Below are 17,975 nucleotides of genomic sequence, written 5' to 3'. Positions count from 1 at the left end.
AAAAAAAATGGTTGGTGGCGTTGAGCTAGGTCGGCAGTTCATAGAAGTGCAAGTTGATCAACCTATTGAGGAATGTGAGCGCTTGGTAAGGGAAAGGGAAAATTGTATGACAATTGGCGATGCTTTCACCTCTGGATTAACAATTGCTTGGCCTTCAGCTTGTGTATGTCAATATTTAACTTCTTGAGTTTTGTTAAATTATATTTGCAATATACTTAATGTAGTTGTGACTGTTTTTTCCCCAGATTGAGAGGTTCAATGGTTGAGTTGATTCGGATGCTTCTGCTCATGAGGAATCAAGATGCAAATATGACATATTCATGCAAGAAAGATCTGAGGGGCACATTCTAGTGAACATGAATAGGGGTGTCACATGGTTTCAGTTATAGGAAATCTTTCGCGTACTATAGTTTACATTAATGGGTTGAGAAATGTATTTTATTTTTGCTACAATATGGATATTCTATATGTTCATTGTTATAAATGCTATGGAATGGCAAGAACCTTATTGATATTTTATATCATTTTTCTTGTGCATATAGCTAGCTTTATGTCCATGGTCCTTTTATATAGTATACACTGTGTACCCGTGTCATATTGCTTATCGATTTTCACTATGAGGAAGTATAAAAACAAAAAACTGTATTTATACAATATTTCATACAAAATTTTTGCAGTACCACATTGGACTAATTATGCCATGTTACTATAGTTAGGAAAAGGTGTTACTGTGTTTGCTACCAATCACCACTAGAGATGTTACAATATGTAGAAAATTATGTTACTACTGTGTTGCTATAGTAAAGAAATCGTGTTGCTGGAATATCAAAACGTGTTACAAAGCCCTATTGTAATTACTGCCAATGATTACTAATTGTGTTGCAGTTTTGTTAAAACGTGTTACTAACGATGTTGCTACGCCAGGAAAAACATGTTACAAAGTGTGTGCTTATAGTTCTAAAAAGGTGTTACCAAGGCCTTCGGTAACACATATGGCTTGTGTTGCAGCAATACAACTGTAACACCTGTAAATACATATAGGAACAATGTTTATGTGCTACAATAGACACCACCTAGTAACATAGCCTACAGGAACACATACAAAAACGTGTTACTGCGCGCTTCAGTAACACAATATCTAAACTGTAGTAGCACATCAACGTGTTACAAGAGACCAATCCTGTAGTAGTGAAAGAAGCCCCAAATGTGGTGGTTTTGTGCAATTAACTCAAATTAATTAGGTTGTATGTAATGTTTGAAAACATTTATGTATTTTTATAGAGAGTTTTAGGCATTCAATCTTTGAAGAGAGAAGATCATATGCGTACGTACGTGTTGATTGTTATTCCCAAACCATGTGCCCCGCGTGGGGGCCCTGCGAATAAAGGCGCCACTAATGATTCATCGTCTAGCAAGTCCCCGTCCCCTTATCGATCCTGATTCTCTCTCTGGATACGACGACGTGGAGCCGCCGCTGCTACTCGCTGGATGGCCAGTCTGCTGACGGCGACGGACCAGCATTCTTTTGTCCGCACTGCAAACAGTATGTATGAAATTTCTGATCCAAATTCAATCTACGCACGGAGAAACAAAATGTGCAATTATTCCATACATGAATAGTATCCGAATTTTATCCTTTTGTTGCACTATTTGTAGCTGGATTTGTCTTTTCCTTCGCTGTGCATAGATTGAGTTCTGCTTTGAATTTTTTGTGAGATTGTAAACACATATCTTTTGTGTGACGATATACAAGCTATGCCAGGTGGAGGGAGAAAAAAGTCTATTTTCAAGTTTAAGCAAGATCTACGGAAACACTAACGCCCACACGTGTGGGCATTCCCCAACTCATCCACACGCCTGGAGAAAAAATTGACTATAACATCTTGTTTGGGATAGTCAACAGGTAATTTCAATCATTATTAACTATATATCTCGGCCTATTTAGTTCGTCATTTCATGATATGAACTATTTAATAACCCCTTTATTCATTTTCTTTGTCGGCGGGCAGGGCTTGGGCAAGGTTCATCAGCGTCACGGAAGGCGAATGGAAAGAAAAGCTTAACTGGGGAAGACCCAAGGTAAGTAATTAACTAGTACTAGCTAGCTAGCTAGCTGCCATCTCTTTAATTATCATGCTTGATTAATTATTATCTGATCAAATTCCATTCTAGTAAAGGCCCTGAAGCAGGCGCAGGGGACTGATCTGTGTGCATTCTGCGTTTGCGAGAACATTTGCATGATGGCGTCCAAAAGGAGCAGATCTCAAAGACAGAAATGGGTACGCTTGTCAAAACAATATTCACAATTTTTACACCATTATCGATATCTAGTCACGCAACTAATACACATGCATATTGATCTCCTTCTTAACAGTTCAGAGAGGTGCGGGCGAAGCTCCTAGAAATGGAGCGCGTAGAAGCACTTCAAGAGGAAATAGCGGGATTTTTGCTCGACCAGGTCATAAATCCGAAGGGAGAATACTATTACCCGCTACCGCCCCCATGAAAACCATTTCCAATTGTCATCGTGCTCCGAAGGCACCAATTAGGCTAATGCCACTGGCTCCGAAGGCAACATGCATATGTAGTAGAAATTGTATATAGCTATACATGTGTGTATGTGTGAATTAATTAATATGATGGTTTGTGAGACATTGGTGATATATATATGCGTGATTGGTTCTACTAGAAATTCTATTTATATATATATATATATATGCATAACGTGTACAATGTGTAGTATCGTAAAATACCAGCAAACGAAAAAGAATTAAAATGGAAACACAAAATTAAATGAAAAAGAAATCATAAAACTAAAACCCCCCCAAACCTTATAGTACCGGTTGGTCTTACCAACCGGTACTAAAGGGCTCCAGGCCCCTGGAGCTGGCTCGTGCCACGTGGTTTCCCTTTAGCACCGATTCGTGCTGAACCGGTACTAAAGGGGGGGGGGCTTTAGTGCCCACACTTTAGTGCCGGTTATAGAACCGGCACTAAAGGGCCTTACAAACCGGTGCTATTGCCCGGTTCTGCACTAGTGGTAGTAGCTTGAGAGGGGTTGATCGGGACGAGAGACGCGATACACAAGACAAGGATTTAGACAACTTCGGGCCCCGGAAAACATCATCCGGAATAGCCCTATATGCTGTTTGTGGCTAGATCTCATTATGCTCATGAGGGAGTCGCCGCATAGGCCGGCTCTCCTCTTAGATGTGTCTAGCCCTAGAGATTATTTTTCTTGTCCCTCCTGGGGAGCCCTGCCCCTCCTTATATAAGTTAGAGGGGCGAGTTACATGTGGAGTCCTAGTAGGACTAGGACTAGTCTATCTTCTCTTACAAGTTGATTACTTGGGAAGTCCTAGAGGGGCGAGTTACATGTGGAGTCCTAGCAAGTCACTACTTGGGAAGCCCGGTTTTTCTTCCAACAAATTAGAGGCAAATTATCATATATTATCAGCCGCCGTCTGCACTGGATGGTTCAATGGGCAGGTGCACAAGTCGCCGCCACTACAGTTTGGTTAACTTCAAACAGCCAGTTGGAAGGAACCATTGGCCGAGTTGCTGACACGGCTCATACGGGATCATTTATAACCGCCGCAGTCACCTCAACCTTATGTGGGTTCACATCACGCTATCAACGCTAATGATGTATACCTTCTGTTATGGTCAAATGTGGAGAATCTCAAGGCAACTACTCGAGTCGTCTTGAGACTCGGGGGCTACAATGGTATGACTCGGCAAAATTAGCCGGTTTCAATGAATTCAAGAACTCCGAGTCATTGAAGGGAAAAATAACCTGGGCCGCGGAGATTACTGCTAGATCGATGAAAATTTAAAAGCCGTTAGAAGATTTCCGGCTCAAAATAAGGACTCTGGTTTAAAATCCGATTCAAGAGACATCTTTCTCCCGCAAAGCACTGAAGCTCTCAAATCCGGTTCAAAAGCTGGCCCAGGGTAAATTTGTCCCTCACAAATTTTTGAAGCTCTCAAATCCGGTTCAAAATCCGGCTCAAGGTAAACAATATGCACAAAAACAAGGCAAAGATAAACAAGTGAACATTGCATTATGAGAGCAAACAACATGTTCAGGACATTACAAGTTGGAAGCAAAGACTGGGTTCACAACATTACATGTTTCGAAGCAAATAGTTGGAAGCAAATGATACATATCGGTTCACATCATTACAAGTTCAAAGCAAATAGTTGGGTTCTACTTATTTTTGTTGAGCTCCCATGTCCTCTCTATCCATCGAAGCCTTGAACTAGGTTCATGATCCTTGAATGTTACGAAAATATCACGATATTTCCTTTCCAACATAAGATGGGAAGCATAGAAATGCACATCACTCCCAGGTTTAGCACCATCTGCAATCACCATGTTCATCATGTCTCCAATCTCCTTTCTTGTTGTATCCTCTCCTAGGTTTCCCTTTCTCTTTTCTCTTGCACCAAAGAGGTCAACCATACGTACAAGTGCATCAGTTTTAACACTTTCATTTGACCACTTCTCATTCATCCTAGGACTTGGCGAATAAGAACATGGCATCTTCTTCCCAATCTTGGCACGCTTCGTACGAGGTGTAGCTTCGACGTCATGACTTTCACAACCTGAATCATCATCCATATTAACGCGAGATGAACCACTTTGATATGTGGGAATTGGCACCCCTAGCATGTTCATTTGTGACACAGCAAGCATCAAACACCTCTCTCATTTTGTCCTCCTCTGCTAATGGAGCATACCGGAACTTGGCAGCTAGATTTGCCTGCAATCATATACCAGGACTCACGGTTAAATAATGGTAGAAGAACATCACTCACTACTTGAATGAATGACATGGCAACAAAATACCTTTATCTCAATTGCCCACCACTCATCTATAGCTGCAATGGTCTTTGTATATTCATCTCTACCAATGCCAGTTGCTTTTTGAGTCAATGTCTTCCATACACTGTAGTCTGCTCTACATATATCCCATCTATTCTTCAGTTGGTCGGAAGAATAATTTCTCCCGGAGCGCTCATTGAACTTTCTAACCAAATTAGCTTTTTCAATGTCGGTTGAAGTGGTGCCACCACGGTTATTAGCTCGCACCTCCTCTACACATGCATCCATAAAAATGGTATGCGCTGCACTGTCCCAGTTTGCTTTAGGGGGCTTGGTTTTCTTTTCTTTCTCCATCTACAACGTCTATCATTAGCACAAAGCAGTAGCCACACAGAAAAGAACTCTTGTTCCTTGTACAGAGAAGAATCTAACAAATAAACTAACATCATCTACATCCATCCATCAATCAAGCAAATCATCTACGTCTATCTAGCAATCCATTGTTCCATGTACAGAAAAGAGCTACAAATCATCTACATCCATCTATCCATCCACTCTTCCATGTACAGAGAAAATACAAGAGAGAGAGGGAGAGAGAGAGAGGCTCACCGAGGCAGCGGATAGAAGACAGCAGCAGCCGGCTGGATGGGCTTGTCGGGGCCGGCGGAGGACGGCGGGGAGGGCGGTCGGAGCCGGCGGGGCGGAGGACCTCAGGGGCTGGCGGGATGGGGGTCGGAGGAGGCGGCGCTGAGCACTGCTTTGGCCGGCCGGATGGCCGCGTCGGGGCGGCGCTTGTCTGCTCCAGCAGGGTTCCGATAAGGCGCGCGTCTGGGCTCGAGGGAGGAGGGGCGGCGGGTCAGGAACCCTAGCGGCGGCTGGAGGAAACAGAGCGAGAGCGAGGGGGGATCGAGCGAGGACAGGGGAGCGAGGGGGGATCGAGCGAGGACAGGGGAGCGAGCGGCAGATGTGTTTTCTGGGCTGCGGTCGGTCGGGCTGTGGAAGGGCATTTTGCCTGTAATTTCGTGGTGAGATAAGGGTACAGTCTGAAAACCCAAATGTTTTCATTTGCGGGAGGTCCAGAATCGCCAGAATCGACCCAAAACGCTGCTTTTCGGTTGCACTGTCGATTGTGGTCTGATTTTGACGATTCTACAGAATCAAAACGAGTTCTTTCTAGCTTTTGATTTTTCAGACCCAAAATCTCCATAATCGGGTCAAAAGAACTGGGCCGTAGTCTGATACAAAATAACCCACTTATATGTACATCTAACTGACGGAGGAGTAGCACCCCATGTGGCCTTCATGACTGCCATGATGATTCATTGCCCTCTCTTTTTTTTATTCCATATATCTGATCTGATGTTCCACTAGCACTCCGTAGTTACATGGATTAGTACTGGTAGCACTGTCTTGGGAACAAGCTATCGCATCTTCATGTGGACCCTTCCTTTGACATTTTCAAAACTCCGCACGACTTTTGCTAATGGATCTTCAGGGTGGATGTCGTAACAGGGCGGCGAGCGGCGCGCGCATCCATCGGGTGGCGCTTTGTAACCAAACACTTTAGGCTGCACGTCTCACGTGTCTCCTGTTGCAGACAAATGTTGGTGCGAGCTTTGGCGGGTCAACGGACGCGGCCGACACGCAGTAGGCAGAGGAAGCGTCCGAGGCGGGTCAGTACGGCGGCTTGCGGCAGGAGTAAACCGGCGAGGCGAGGCGACGGCAGACCCGGCCGGCGGCTCCAGCGGCGTGACGGGTCACAGCGGCTTGCCGCAGCTGCGGGGGCGACGCCGGTGGGGGCAGCCCGAGGCGAGGCTGGAACGAGGCCGCGGCGGCTCGGCAGAGCAAGGTGGCCTGCAGCCGACTCGAGGCGACTCTGAGGCGGAGGCGCAATCCATTCCAGCGGGCTGAGGAGGTAGAGCATCGAGGCGGAACGAGCCAAATCTGAACCGTAGTTGGCTCCGTTTCCACGTCGTGGGCATCTCCCCCTCTTTTTTTTTTTTAAACGTACGGGAAATCTCGTCTGGTCAAACACTTGGACCCGGTCTAGTTGCGTACAGATGTTTCCATTTTCCTGTCTTGAGAACGACTGATTTTCCGGGATTTAAGCCATCTGCCACAATCACCACGCGTCCCATGTGGTCAAGTATCTCTCAACTCCTCTGTTCTTTTCCCTTTGATCTTGCTGTAACCATCCGAGTGGAAAATAACCAATCATCAGTTAATACGTAAGCCTTGACGTAATTTTTGTCTGATCTTATCTCTTTTGGTCCTGATCTCTGTTCCTGGCAGCTTATGACAGAACACTAAGATCGATATGGCTCCGATTCCTTAACTGTACAGAGAACAACGCTTGTCGGTCTCGGCGGATCATAGGACGTCGGCAGCGAACGCACATAAACACAGCAATTCCAACTCTTCTTGAACTTAAACCTTGTACTGTCCGCTGCGAAAGTTAATTACAATTCTGACCATCCAATGATGAATTTTGCCGGCTCTGCTGAACATTACCCCATGTCGGGTTATCCTACATGACTTTTCGGTGCCGCTTCTTCTTCTTCTAGGTAGTAGCGAGCTTCTCAATCCCTAAAAAGCTCCCTCCAAGAACTCATCACCACCGTGCGCTGGCCCCATGGTGGGCGCCAACTATCGTGAAATTGTCACGGCAGATGTCCTTAGTGTCAGGACTTAGTCGCGAGGCCAACGCATCTATGTAGTAACTTGAGAGGGGTTGATCGGGACGAGAGACGCGATACACAAGACAAGGATTTAGACAGCTTCGGGCCTCGGGAAACATCATCCGAAATAGCCCTACATGTTGTTTGTGGCTATGTCTCATTATGCTCATGAGGGAGTCACCGCATAAGCCGGCTCTCCTCTTAGATGTGTCTAGCCCTAGAGATTATTTTTCTTGTCCCTCCTGGGGAGCCCTGCCCTTCCTTATATAAGTTAGAGGGGCGGGTTACATGTGGAGTCCTAGTAGGACTAGGACTAGTCTATCTTCTCTTACAAGTTGATTACAAGTCCGGGTCTTGCTTCTTTGTAAAGGAAATATTCGTCATCCCTTTCCTCTTAATCCGGCCCATCATAACGTGAGCCGGCCTTCTGGGCTTTGGGCTTTGTTGTCCATCTGACCCACCCGCCGGGTTACTAATGAGTCGCCAAGATCGGACGGGTTATCTGTGAGTCGCCAAGATCGGACGGGTTATCTGTGAATCGCCAAGCTCCGGGCGGGTCACCAGCGAGTCGCCAATTGCAGCTGGGTCATACCGCGGGGTATATCCCCGACAGGACCCAAACGAAACCTCATACATAGTTCACACCATTGCAACACCAGCAATTTAGATAGGTATCATAGTTCTTATAACAATTCAAACAAATAGATAGGTATCATAATGCTTATAACAACATAAAGAACAGTAGATAGATAGGTAGCATACTGCATACAACAACACTGGATTAGACTATGTCCCAACCACTAAGTTCAATACTAGAATCTTCATCACAAATCCCCTTGTTCTTCTCCAGCTTGCCCTTGTAAATTTCTTCAACTTTAGTCAGCTCAGAAATGGCTATCTCTAGCTTCTTCTCCATTTTCAGCTCATCCCTCTCCTACATCACCTCAATCTTGTCCTTTATTAGCTATTTCTTAGCCTTCTTGTGGTCTTGGAGTTCACTCTTCAGTACATAAATCTCCTCCTTGAGTCCATTGATATCCCTATCCTTTTTTAGCTCATGCAGCTCAATCCCGAGGTTCCTGAGCAGTTGTCCTTACACTTTAGGAATTGTCTTCATATCCTCTATGACATACCGCTTCTGGTCCAGCTGCTTCTCCAAGCCTTCATGTTCCTCTAACATTATTTTCTTGTAACTTGCTTGATAGGTCTTTTGCACTTGTTTCTTGAGCATTTTGTTAACATTAGCAACAAGGTTCTTGTACTACAGGTTAGCAGTCTTAACCTCCTCCTCAAGCTTAAGCACTACATGTGCATGATCAGCCCCTTCCTTAGTTCTAGCAGCACAACAACCTTCATATCTTGCCCAAAGCTTCTGAATAGCCTTTCCAGTAGCTTAAGGATACTCCATATCAACCCATTGAACATAGCCACAATTGCCAATCTGCAAGAAAAATAAGTCACTTAACCATAAGCAGCTAAACATGGTACACTAGGGTAACTTGATCATAAAGAAATTCATTCTTTAACTATGTTTGTCTCTAGCTATTCCTAAATAGAAAACCTACAGAGAATCAGAGCAGTTAAGCTTCAGAGAAACAGAGCAATTAAACTTTAGAGAAACAGAGCAGTTAACTATTTTGTGGAAGTAAACTTTCAAACCACATAGGTGCTCAAATAAGCAGACTAATTAAGGATACATATATATCTCTGACTAAGCTCTTTTTTCAAACCAATGTGACCATTAACCATTACAATGGTACAACAGAGATAACTGAATTAATAGAAAATACAAACACTCAAAGAAACAGACCAGTTAACATAGGATTTCAAATAAGCAAAGCAGGACATACACTACAACTTACTTCCTCGCCACACCTATAAAACCTCCTTCCAGTAATGCTACCTTCAAATACTACAAATTTCTTGGCTATTTTCCGGTGGTAGCACTCAACTGGGCCCTCCTCTGTCACCACATCGGCTTCAAAGTCCGAGTCATCTATGGTAGGAGCGGCTGCATCGAGTTCAAAAGGAATTTACAGTGGTCAAATGCACTGGATCCGGTTCAAACATATGAAAAAGAAAATCCCCAATCTGAAATCCATAACCCTAACCCTAGGCTATCAGAGAGAGTACAACGGCGGTGACATTACCTCCCCGGTGAAGTGCAATATATCGTTGCCATCGCTGCGCTCCTCCCACTCTTTGTAAGAAGGCATTGCGGCCCCTGCAGCGATGCTGGGCGGCGGCGAGGTTGAGTGGAAGCTGCGTAGAGGGGAGCGAGAGCGAGGGAGAGTGAGCGAGAGTGAGAGCGACAGGAAGGAGCTGCCACTGTTTCCTTTTTGGAAAACTTCCGACCGACTTGGTCGGTCCGTCCCTTTACGGCCGTTACTGCTTACGATGTCCATCACTAGCCACGCGGCCTCTTTGCCACGTCAAAACGAGCATTTTTTTCTCTCTGTATTTTTTGCCATTGTCAGATTTTCGGTGCGGTGCAAAATATTACGAATCGTAAAGTGATGGTTTTTCGCTAGTCGTGACACAAAAGTGGTGGTTCTATGCATTTAAGTCAGTTTACACACTAGAAAGAATGTTCACTGCCACAAGGTTACACATTGTGCCCTATGGCAACTTCTTCAATCTCAAGATCTATAGGCTCAGAATCTCAAAGGCGCTTATAAAGGTAGGATGTGCTTGCAAACCTTCGTAGAGACAAGTGTATGTGCGTGCATGTGAGCATCTGCCCTGTACCGTGTTTCTTCAAAAACTCCAATGGGCGAAACGGTCGAGGATCTGCAGGCAAGCACCCTGCCACATGCAGAAAAATCGATTGATAAAACAGAGTTCGATGCGGTCGAGCCTGGAGCACGTCAAGTTCAGAAAGATTCTCTAGACCCGAGGGCTTTTACCTTGATTATTAGTTCACTGACACTGCAGTGATGTTGATTAGGGAAACCTTACAAGCAATGAGAATCTATAGCCCTCGATCGGGGCCCCTTTTCTTTGACCTTGGCTTCACGCGTTCCTAAATCTCTCTACGTCCAAGAGTTTACATGTGATCAAAATGTCGACGAGGCTGTGCGGAAAGATCTTCGCTTGATTCTCTGGCTCTTGGTTTGTTTTTTTAACATTACTTTGGGCCAAGGGGATACAGATTAGAGGAGCACGGAGAAGTGTACTACGAGGAGAGAGCACTGCCCCCATTCCACGTTGCCGCTCCGAACCACCCTGAAACAAGGCAGCGCTATACTATTACTATGCCGCTCTCCAACTCTACGTCGTCTGTGCCGGCCGTCACCGTCCCGGCGGCCGAGGAGCTCCTCCGACAAGGGCTCCGGCCGGAGTTGCTGCCGCGGCATGTGGCGCTGGTGATGGACGGGAACTCTCGGTGGGCGGTAGCGCGGGGCCTGCCGCCGACGGACGGGCACGAGCACGGGATGCGCGCGCTGGAGAAGACGGTGCGGCTCTCCCGCGCCTGGGGAATCCGCGTGCTCACTGCCTTCGGCTTCTCGCTCGAGAACTGGAACCGCGCAAAGGCCAGCATCTATAATACCTTCTCACTCACTCCTCGTGCGCGCCCGCCACCGCCATGTATACATGCATAGCCCTTGATTGATTGATGGTGTTGTTTCTTGGCATCTGCAGGTGGAGGTTGACTTCTTGATGGCGTTGATCGAGAGGTTTATCAACGGCAACCTCGACGACTTCTTGAGGTAGTACGTACGGATCGATGACTACTTGTGCAAATTAATAGGCTCATATATATTAGTTTTGGAGCTCGATTATATTCATGGTTTTCAATAGCGCGCTAAATCTTCGCTCTTAAAAGAAGGTCTTGCGCTAATGAATTTTGGTCCAAATATATGAACAAACTTTTTAAATGGCATGCGCTATAGCGTTTACAAGAGGTCCGCCGCTAAAGAGCATAGCCCATTATTTAGAACTATGATTATATTGGTGACTTGTGTGTTACTCTTTGCGGGGAAGGGACCCGTCTACGTATAATTGGTGACCGCTCAAGGCTGCCGATCTCTGTGCAGAAGACCGCACGAGATGCCGAGGAGGCAACAAGGAACAACTCGCACCTCGATCTAGTCCTAGCCATGAGCTATAGCGGGCGAATGGACATTGTGCAGGCATGCCGGAATCTCGCCCAGAAGGTGGACGCCAAGCTGCTCAGGCCGGAGGACATCGACGAGTCGCTGTTCGCCGACGAGCTACAGACGAGCGAAACATCTTGCCCGGACCTGCTCATCAGGACCAGCGGCGAGCTGAGGCTCAGCAACTTCCTGCTATGGCAGTCAGCTTACTCTGAGCTCTTCTTCACCGACACGCTCTGGCCTGATTTTGGGGAGGCCCAATATCTCCAAGCCTTGAGGGCCTTCCAGAGCAGAGACAGGCGCTTTGGAAGAAGAAAATAATGCAGCGCTATAAATAAACAGTGCGCGCACGTGACCCGATGCTCTATCATGCTCTATCTATCTGTATCTGCCTTTATAATCAGTTTTCATTACCTTCAAATAAAGTGTTTCCCTCACGATGAGTGGTGTACTATAGCAGAGGCTACTAAAACTTCTCTCCCGTGATTTTACTCTATACTATATGTTCATTGTATTTGATATAGTTTAGCATTCATGCCGAATGGTCTCTATATATGCTTTCTTGGGGGGTCTCTATGCTATATGTTCAATCTATTAAAATAATTGGATCATATTTTACAAGTTGCTAGAAAAATGTTCCATCTCATGTTTTTCAAAAAAGATTGCTATATATCATAAAGGCAAAAAGATTAGTATTAAAAAACCACTACTTATTTATTTTCTTAAAATGTTTAAATCTATGGAAAGAAACTACATGTGTTTCACAAAAATTGAGACCATTGAATATCTATCTCCATAGTTCATGTTGGAAAAGATGTTAATGTATTACCCGTAGAAGAAAGTTAAGAAACCACGGCGAGGAAGAAGGACGGAACTTGTTGCCAACTGAATTTCAGGATCAAGGCCCATCGTTCTATGTTGATTTATTTTCCTATTTTCTGAATTAACTGATGGCAAAGATGAATATTACAACTTCAATTAAGGCTATGCGCCGCGGTGATTGGGATGCCCCCTTTTCCACATCTCTACTTCTGCCTAGTGTTTGCAGTTTTTCTTATTAAATAAAGTATCAAACACAGACGTTTAAAAATGCGTACATACACTCACCCTTATAAAAGCACACACATCCTATTCCTATGAACACCTCTGAAAGACCAAGCCAACAGGCCTTGAGATTAACAAAGTCATTGCAGACCACGTCATCGATGGGAACATCATCTTCCATTGGAATAATATTTCACCTTTGTGAGATACCAAAGTGTCTAATCTGTAGTTTGATTCCTGTGGGCTGGGGTATCGCTCTCCTTCCAACCATCCAACCATCCAACCATATGTTGGTTTTCAACCCCTCTTCTGGTTGTAAGTTACAACGTACAAGCACAATACAAATGGGTTTTACGTACAACAGTATTTTCCATATTATGTATTACCATTTAATTTATAATAATCGAAGTGCAGTCACTCGTGGAGTAGCATATGAAGCAGCATGTCATTCCATGTATCAATGGCCCCCGGAAGGCACCAGTGCACGCAGTCGCTGTACAGCTGGTTTTTCATGAGCGGGTCGGGCGTCCAGGCCCGGTACTTGCTGGGATGCGCGTCAGCACGCAGGATCGTCGCCTCCGTCGTGTCCATGAGCATCACCCTCACCCCGCCGGCCGACGCCTTCTCCGCCGCCGCAAACTCCTCCACCTGCAGCGCACGGAAGTCGAGCTCGAAGCCGAAGAAATTAATATAGTATGATCTTTATCGAAAATTTTGAAGAGAATAAGAAATTAACGAAAAACATAATTTTCGTCACTGAACTTCGCCTAGAGTGAAAATTTAATCCTTGAACTTTAATAGGGCATATTTCTAGTTGGGCTTTCAACACATGGTGGGGAAGACAAATCTACGATATACTATTTTTTCTTGTAATTTTGGATACAATGAACGAAAATAGACGTTGACAAACTTAATACTTTAATGATCTTTGGACTCTTTTCATAGAGTCTAAGAAAAATGGATCTAACTTAACATTTATTTTCCCCGAAAAGATGCAAATTGAGCGTGAAAAACAAAATCCCAGAAAGTAGAAGCAAGTGCAAGTAGGTGGTGTATAAAAAGTGAAAGGAGAAGAAAAAGAACGAATTCAATCGCTAGAGCTTGGGATATCTAACTAGGAAGCTATTTTTCCCATGGGAATTATTTACACAAGGTGTTTTGACGCGTCTGCGCGCACGAACACACCCCATCTCACATGTAGATTACATTCAAAAGGTTGTACTACAAGAAGATTTAAGATATCCAGCAACATCGTTGAAACGGAACACTGATTAACTAGTCCAATACTTTTAAACTATTGGTAATTCTATTGACCGGACAAACTCACTAGCCTAGCATCGCTCAGACCTCAAGATGGCAATGGGGTCCCGAAACCCGCGTCCCCGCGGGTTATACCCAGTAGGGGACGGGGGTGGGCCAATTTCTATCCCCATGGGGTTGCTGCTGAGTAAAATATAAAATATGTTGGGTTTCGTGAGTGCGAACCCGCTCCAGTACTACCCGCTGATGGAACTAAATCCAGTAGACCTCGGGTAGGGGTCTCGATAGGTAGCCTTGGAACATTGATAATAGAGGACACATGGTTTTACCTTGGAACATTGACGGTTGGTAACGAAGTACATATAAATGTGAAACAACATGGTAATACTAAATCCGGCGTAGTACATAGAAACCTCTAGAACAAGAGCAATGAATTTTAGAAAATGTAGTTTCCAGTTGGTATATGCATCATCTCGTTTGGTCGTCCTTTGGTCGAAGTCGGATGTGGTAGCCCTGCGGGAACATAACCTCCGCACTTCGAAATGCATATGTTTCTTTCATTTCTTCCCATCTGCGTAGCAAGTTAGAATCACATATTGCATATCAACAAGCAGGGTGCATGATATGATGAAATTAAAGTCAGCATGCTCTGAGCTGCAAAAAGGACGCACCTATACTCCGTCACCAAAATATGGAGGGTAAGTGTTAGTAACAGCTTGATAAACTCTGCGGCAGGACATACTGTGATGCCTACTCCGAATGGCAAGAAATTCTTCAGCATTGTGCTGCGTTTTGACTCATCCTGGGTTTTCAGATTTGTCAAATTTATTTACACACACAACATCTCTCAGTTAGAAAATTGTGAGTGGAATTGAAAGAATGAAGCCATTTCAGTGTCTTGACTAACCATCCACGTTCATGGGTTAAATTTGAGTGGGTCTTCGAAAAAGTCTTCGTTCATATGAGCTGCCATGGGGTTGACTATGACCAGCCATCCGGCTGGAATTGTATAGCCTGCAGGAAGAACCACTTTGAAAGTTGTTGCCATAATTGTAGTGCTTAGTTAGTTAACCAAACTAGTTACTATTATAATGTTTCCGAGTGTTCACCATTGACTTGTGCATCTGCAAGAGTTGTCCTAAATGATCCAAGTACGGCATTGCTGATTCGAATGATCTCATTGGTCACCTTCGGTCAAAAAGGAAACTTAATTAGAAAATACTCCCTCCGTCCCAAAATATAAGATCATTTTTGACATTATGATAGTGTAAAAAATGATGTTATATTTTGGACGGAGGGAGTAGTAGCTACTACTACACTCTAGTGATGACCAGTTGCAATCAATGCTTTCTAATTTAACCTGATTAGTGAATGTCAATGACTTGTACTCCTCCCATGTGAGCCCGGAGCACCCACCCTTCCGATTGTTGAGCATAGCTCGGTTCTCCTTCTATGTAAAGTGCAAATTTTCAGGATATTATATTTTTTTTCAGGATCTCTCTACTCGCGCCAGTTTATTATACCTGTCCTCGGCCTAGCTACTAGCATGAGTACAACTAAAATGTTAGAATCTTGATAGTATAGTATGACTGTACGAGTATGCATTATACTCCCTGCGACCCAAAGTAAGTGCCGTTGATTTAGTACAAATTTATACGACACTTATTTTGAGACGGAATGAATATATAGTAGTACTACCATGAAATTAACACAACGAACCTCGAGGGCATGGACAACGTCCGGGTTGTCATGGAGTGACTTGAATGTTACAGCGATGACTCCTGATAGCGTGAAGACGCTGCCGAACAACAACGCTGAGACAATATCAACAGCCAAATTCTCACTTAGTGATGTCTCTTCAGCCCGCAGCTCTTCGACAATTATGTCAAGGAGGTCGCCATGTTTATTCCCTGGTGTACTTAACCTCTCTGCCAACGTGTCCCGGACTGTCTTCTGCACAATTTTCCTTGCCTGCACGCGCAAAGCATATCAACTGTTAATTACCTTTAGGGGCAGTTTAATACACGTTTCTCAATCAAAACCAGAACTCAAAATATATATGCGCCCTCTAATTTATGATGAAGGGACAATGGCCCCGGCCCTTGATCTTGGAAAAAAAAGGGGGGAAATGAGAATGTTAGAAATCAGATGTCAGATTTTTAAAGATGGCAAATCGAATGTTTTTTATGACAAATTACATTGTTACAACATGACAATTCCTTTCAGCGAGCATGGCAAATCCTAGCAAAAACTGAACATGGCAAGAATTTGACATGCTCGCTGAAGGGAATCGCCATGCCACGACAATGTAATTTCCCATGACATGATTGAAAATCTGACATAAGATTTTAAGGGAAATCCAAAAATTTATTTGTGCATGTATGTACCTGCATGCATCGGTAAAATGATGTCCCGGGAAAATATATCGGAAAGGATAAGAGCTCTGTGAAAAGCACATCGAACGTGCTCCGCAGTTGTCCCGACTTGGTGGAATCAAAACCAAGGCACTTCTTCGCCACCAGCTCAAACAGAAGCTGCAACGACGACAATATCTAGCTAAGCATTAACTTGCTCTTATACAAGGTATGTAGATGCAGGATCGAGCAACTTATAAAATTTCGTGCGAGTAGGGCGGGAAGAAGAAATGGGATGGTAACCAAGGCACTTACGTCGGGCGCACCGCCACGCGCGTCGACGCTCGGCTTGGTGGCCCATGCGGCAAGGCGCTCCCTCACGGCGGCCTCCATCTCAGGAAGGAGCACATCTCTGAGAGTCTGGGCACCCAACAGCGTGTGGGTGCATCTTCGGATGAACTTGTGGGTTTTGCCATGGAAGGCTTCCAGGCTCTTCTCCCCAAATATTTTAGCCAGTGCCCGGGGGAACCAAATATGGAACAATGTGTCCTCCTGCTGAAGGATGAACCGATTCATCTCCGGGTCGGTGGAAATAACCACACGCTGCCCCAGCAAGCTTGTTTTGAAAATCGGGCCGTACCTGCGCAAGCAGTTACCACAGAGTTACTTGTTTTAGAGTATATGATTTCTTGCAATGAAAAAACATGACAAGTGATAGTATAGCATCGATCTCCATTCAAACGTATGGTACCTTTTCATCCTTAGTTTGTAGAAGTCAGGGATGTCCAGGGAAGGGCTTGCCTTGAAGAAATCCAAGGTCTGGGAATCCCATGGAGCCAGGAGGAAGAACCCCGTTGCAAACCGGGCTAATCCATTTGTATACCCACTGCACAAGCCATCCAATCACAAGTGTAACTCCACACAGAGCTATGTATTGAGGAACAGAAATGCCCATCTCAAGCAACTACTCCTGTGATTCTAGAGGTCTTTGGATGCTTATATATGCAAGCTAGCTTATGATGATTAGAGTTGTATTAATTAGTTGTCTGCGGATTGTAGAGGTCTTTGGATGCTTATATATACAAGCTGGGGTTAAGGAAATGAGAGTTGTAGTCAAATAGTTAATTAGTTGTCTGCGGATTGTAGAGGTCTTATGATGATTCTTAATTGGCTTTTGACTTCTACTTATTTGGTCTAGCTGACATCCACGAACTCACTTAGCAAGGGGCAGATAATTTAAGTGGAGTAAATCACATCATGTTAATTAGTATTTGTAAGCATCTTCTGGATATTTTTCTTTTATGGTATGATTTGTATAGCTGTTGGTGTCTTTATATCCTAGGGATATGTAGTCAGATATTTTTGCTTTAGTTTACTAGGATGTGGGTTCCATTAGGAGGACATGAAGGTGCTGCCTATCACAGCCGCAAAAAAAATATCAAAATAAGTATCGGTGCCAATTTGCAATGACAACATGGCTAATTGTTAGCCCTAAAATATTGCCCCACATACCACCGGCTCAGATGTCAACATGAAGCTCTAGTGGTTGCCTGAAAATAACCTATAGAGGAGGCGGCTGCTCCATTAGAAAAACCAAGATAAAGAGAGGATACAGAGGGAAAGGAAAAGACATATATCTACCTACCGAGCTTGCGGAGGAGAGGGACGAAAGATATAGGGAAGGAGGAGAGTGTAGGAACGAAGTATATATGTC

General features: G+C 44.4%; 1 protein-coding gene and 2 pseudogenes across 1 annotated transcript; 1 reads left to right on the top strand and 2 right to left on the bottom strand.

Annotated features, from left to right (window-relative positions):
* Positions 1–4,210: 4,210 nt before the first annotated feature.
* On the bottom strand, positions 4,211–5,182 carry LOC123090394 (L10-interacting MYB domain-containing protein-like; annotated as a pseudogene).
* A 5,493-nt stretch (positions 5,183–10,675) lies between these two features.
* LOC123089727 (cis-prenyltransferase 4, chloroplastic-like) lies at positions 10,676–12,138 on the top strand. The gene is made up of 3 exons (XM_044511319.1): positions 10,676–11,039; positions 11,149–11,209; positions 11,479–12,138. Exons 1-3 carry the CDS (start codon positions 10,761–10,763, stop codon positions 11,922–11,924), a joined length of 786 nt encoding a protein of 261 aa, XP_044367254.1. The 5' UTR covers positions 10,676–10,760; the 3' UTR covers positions 11,925–12,138.
* Positions 12,139–14,293: 2,155 nt separating this feature from the next.
* Positions 14,294–17,816, bottom strand: LOC123089726 (cytochrome P450 87A3-like; annotated as a pseudogene).
* Positions 17,817–17,975: the final 159 nt, after the last annotated feature.

The sequence above is a fragment of the Triticum aestivum genome, chromosome 4B (genome assembly GCF_018294505.1).
Source record: "Triticum aestivum cultivar Chinese Spring chromosome 4B, IWGSC CS RefSeq v2.1, whole genome shotgun sequence".
NCBI classification, from domain to species: Eukaryota; Viridiplantae; Streptophyta; class Magnoliopsida; order Poales; family Poaceae; genus Triticum; species Triticum aestivum.
Note: the sequence above shows the minus strand (reverse complement) of the source record. Positions and strands in the feature narration are given on the sequence as shown.

Bases quoted from the DNA above. Each gene is read 5' to 3' on its own strand.
- LOC123089727 (XM_044511319.1), top strand. From the start codon at position 10,761: ATGCCGCTCTCCAACTCTACGTCGTCTGTGCCGGCCGTCACCGTCCCG. The intron at 11,040-11,148 runs GCCAGCATCTAT...TGGCATCTGCAG, and splicing joins AGAACTGGAACCGCGCAAAG to GTGGAGGTTGACTTCTTGAT. The intron at 11,210-11,478 runs TCTTGAGGTAGT...TGTGTGTTACTC, and splicing joins CAACGGCAACCTCGACGACT to TTTGCGGGGAAGGGACCCGT.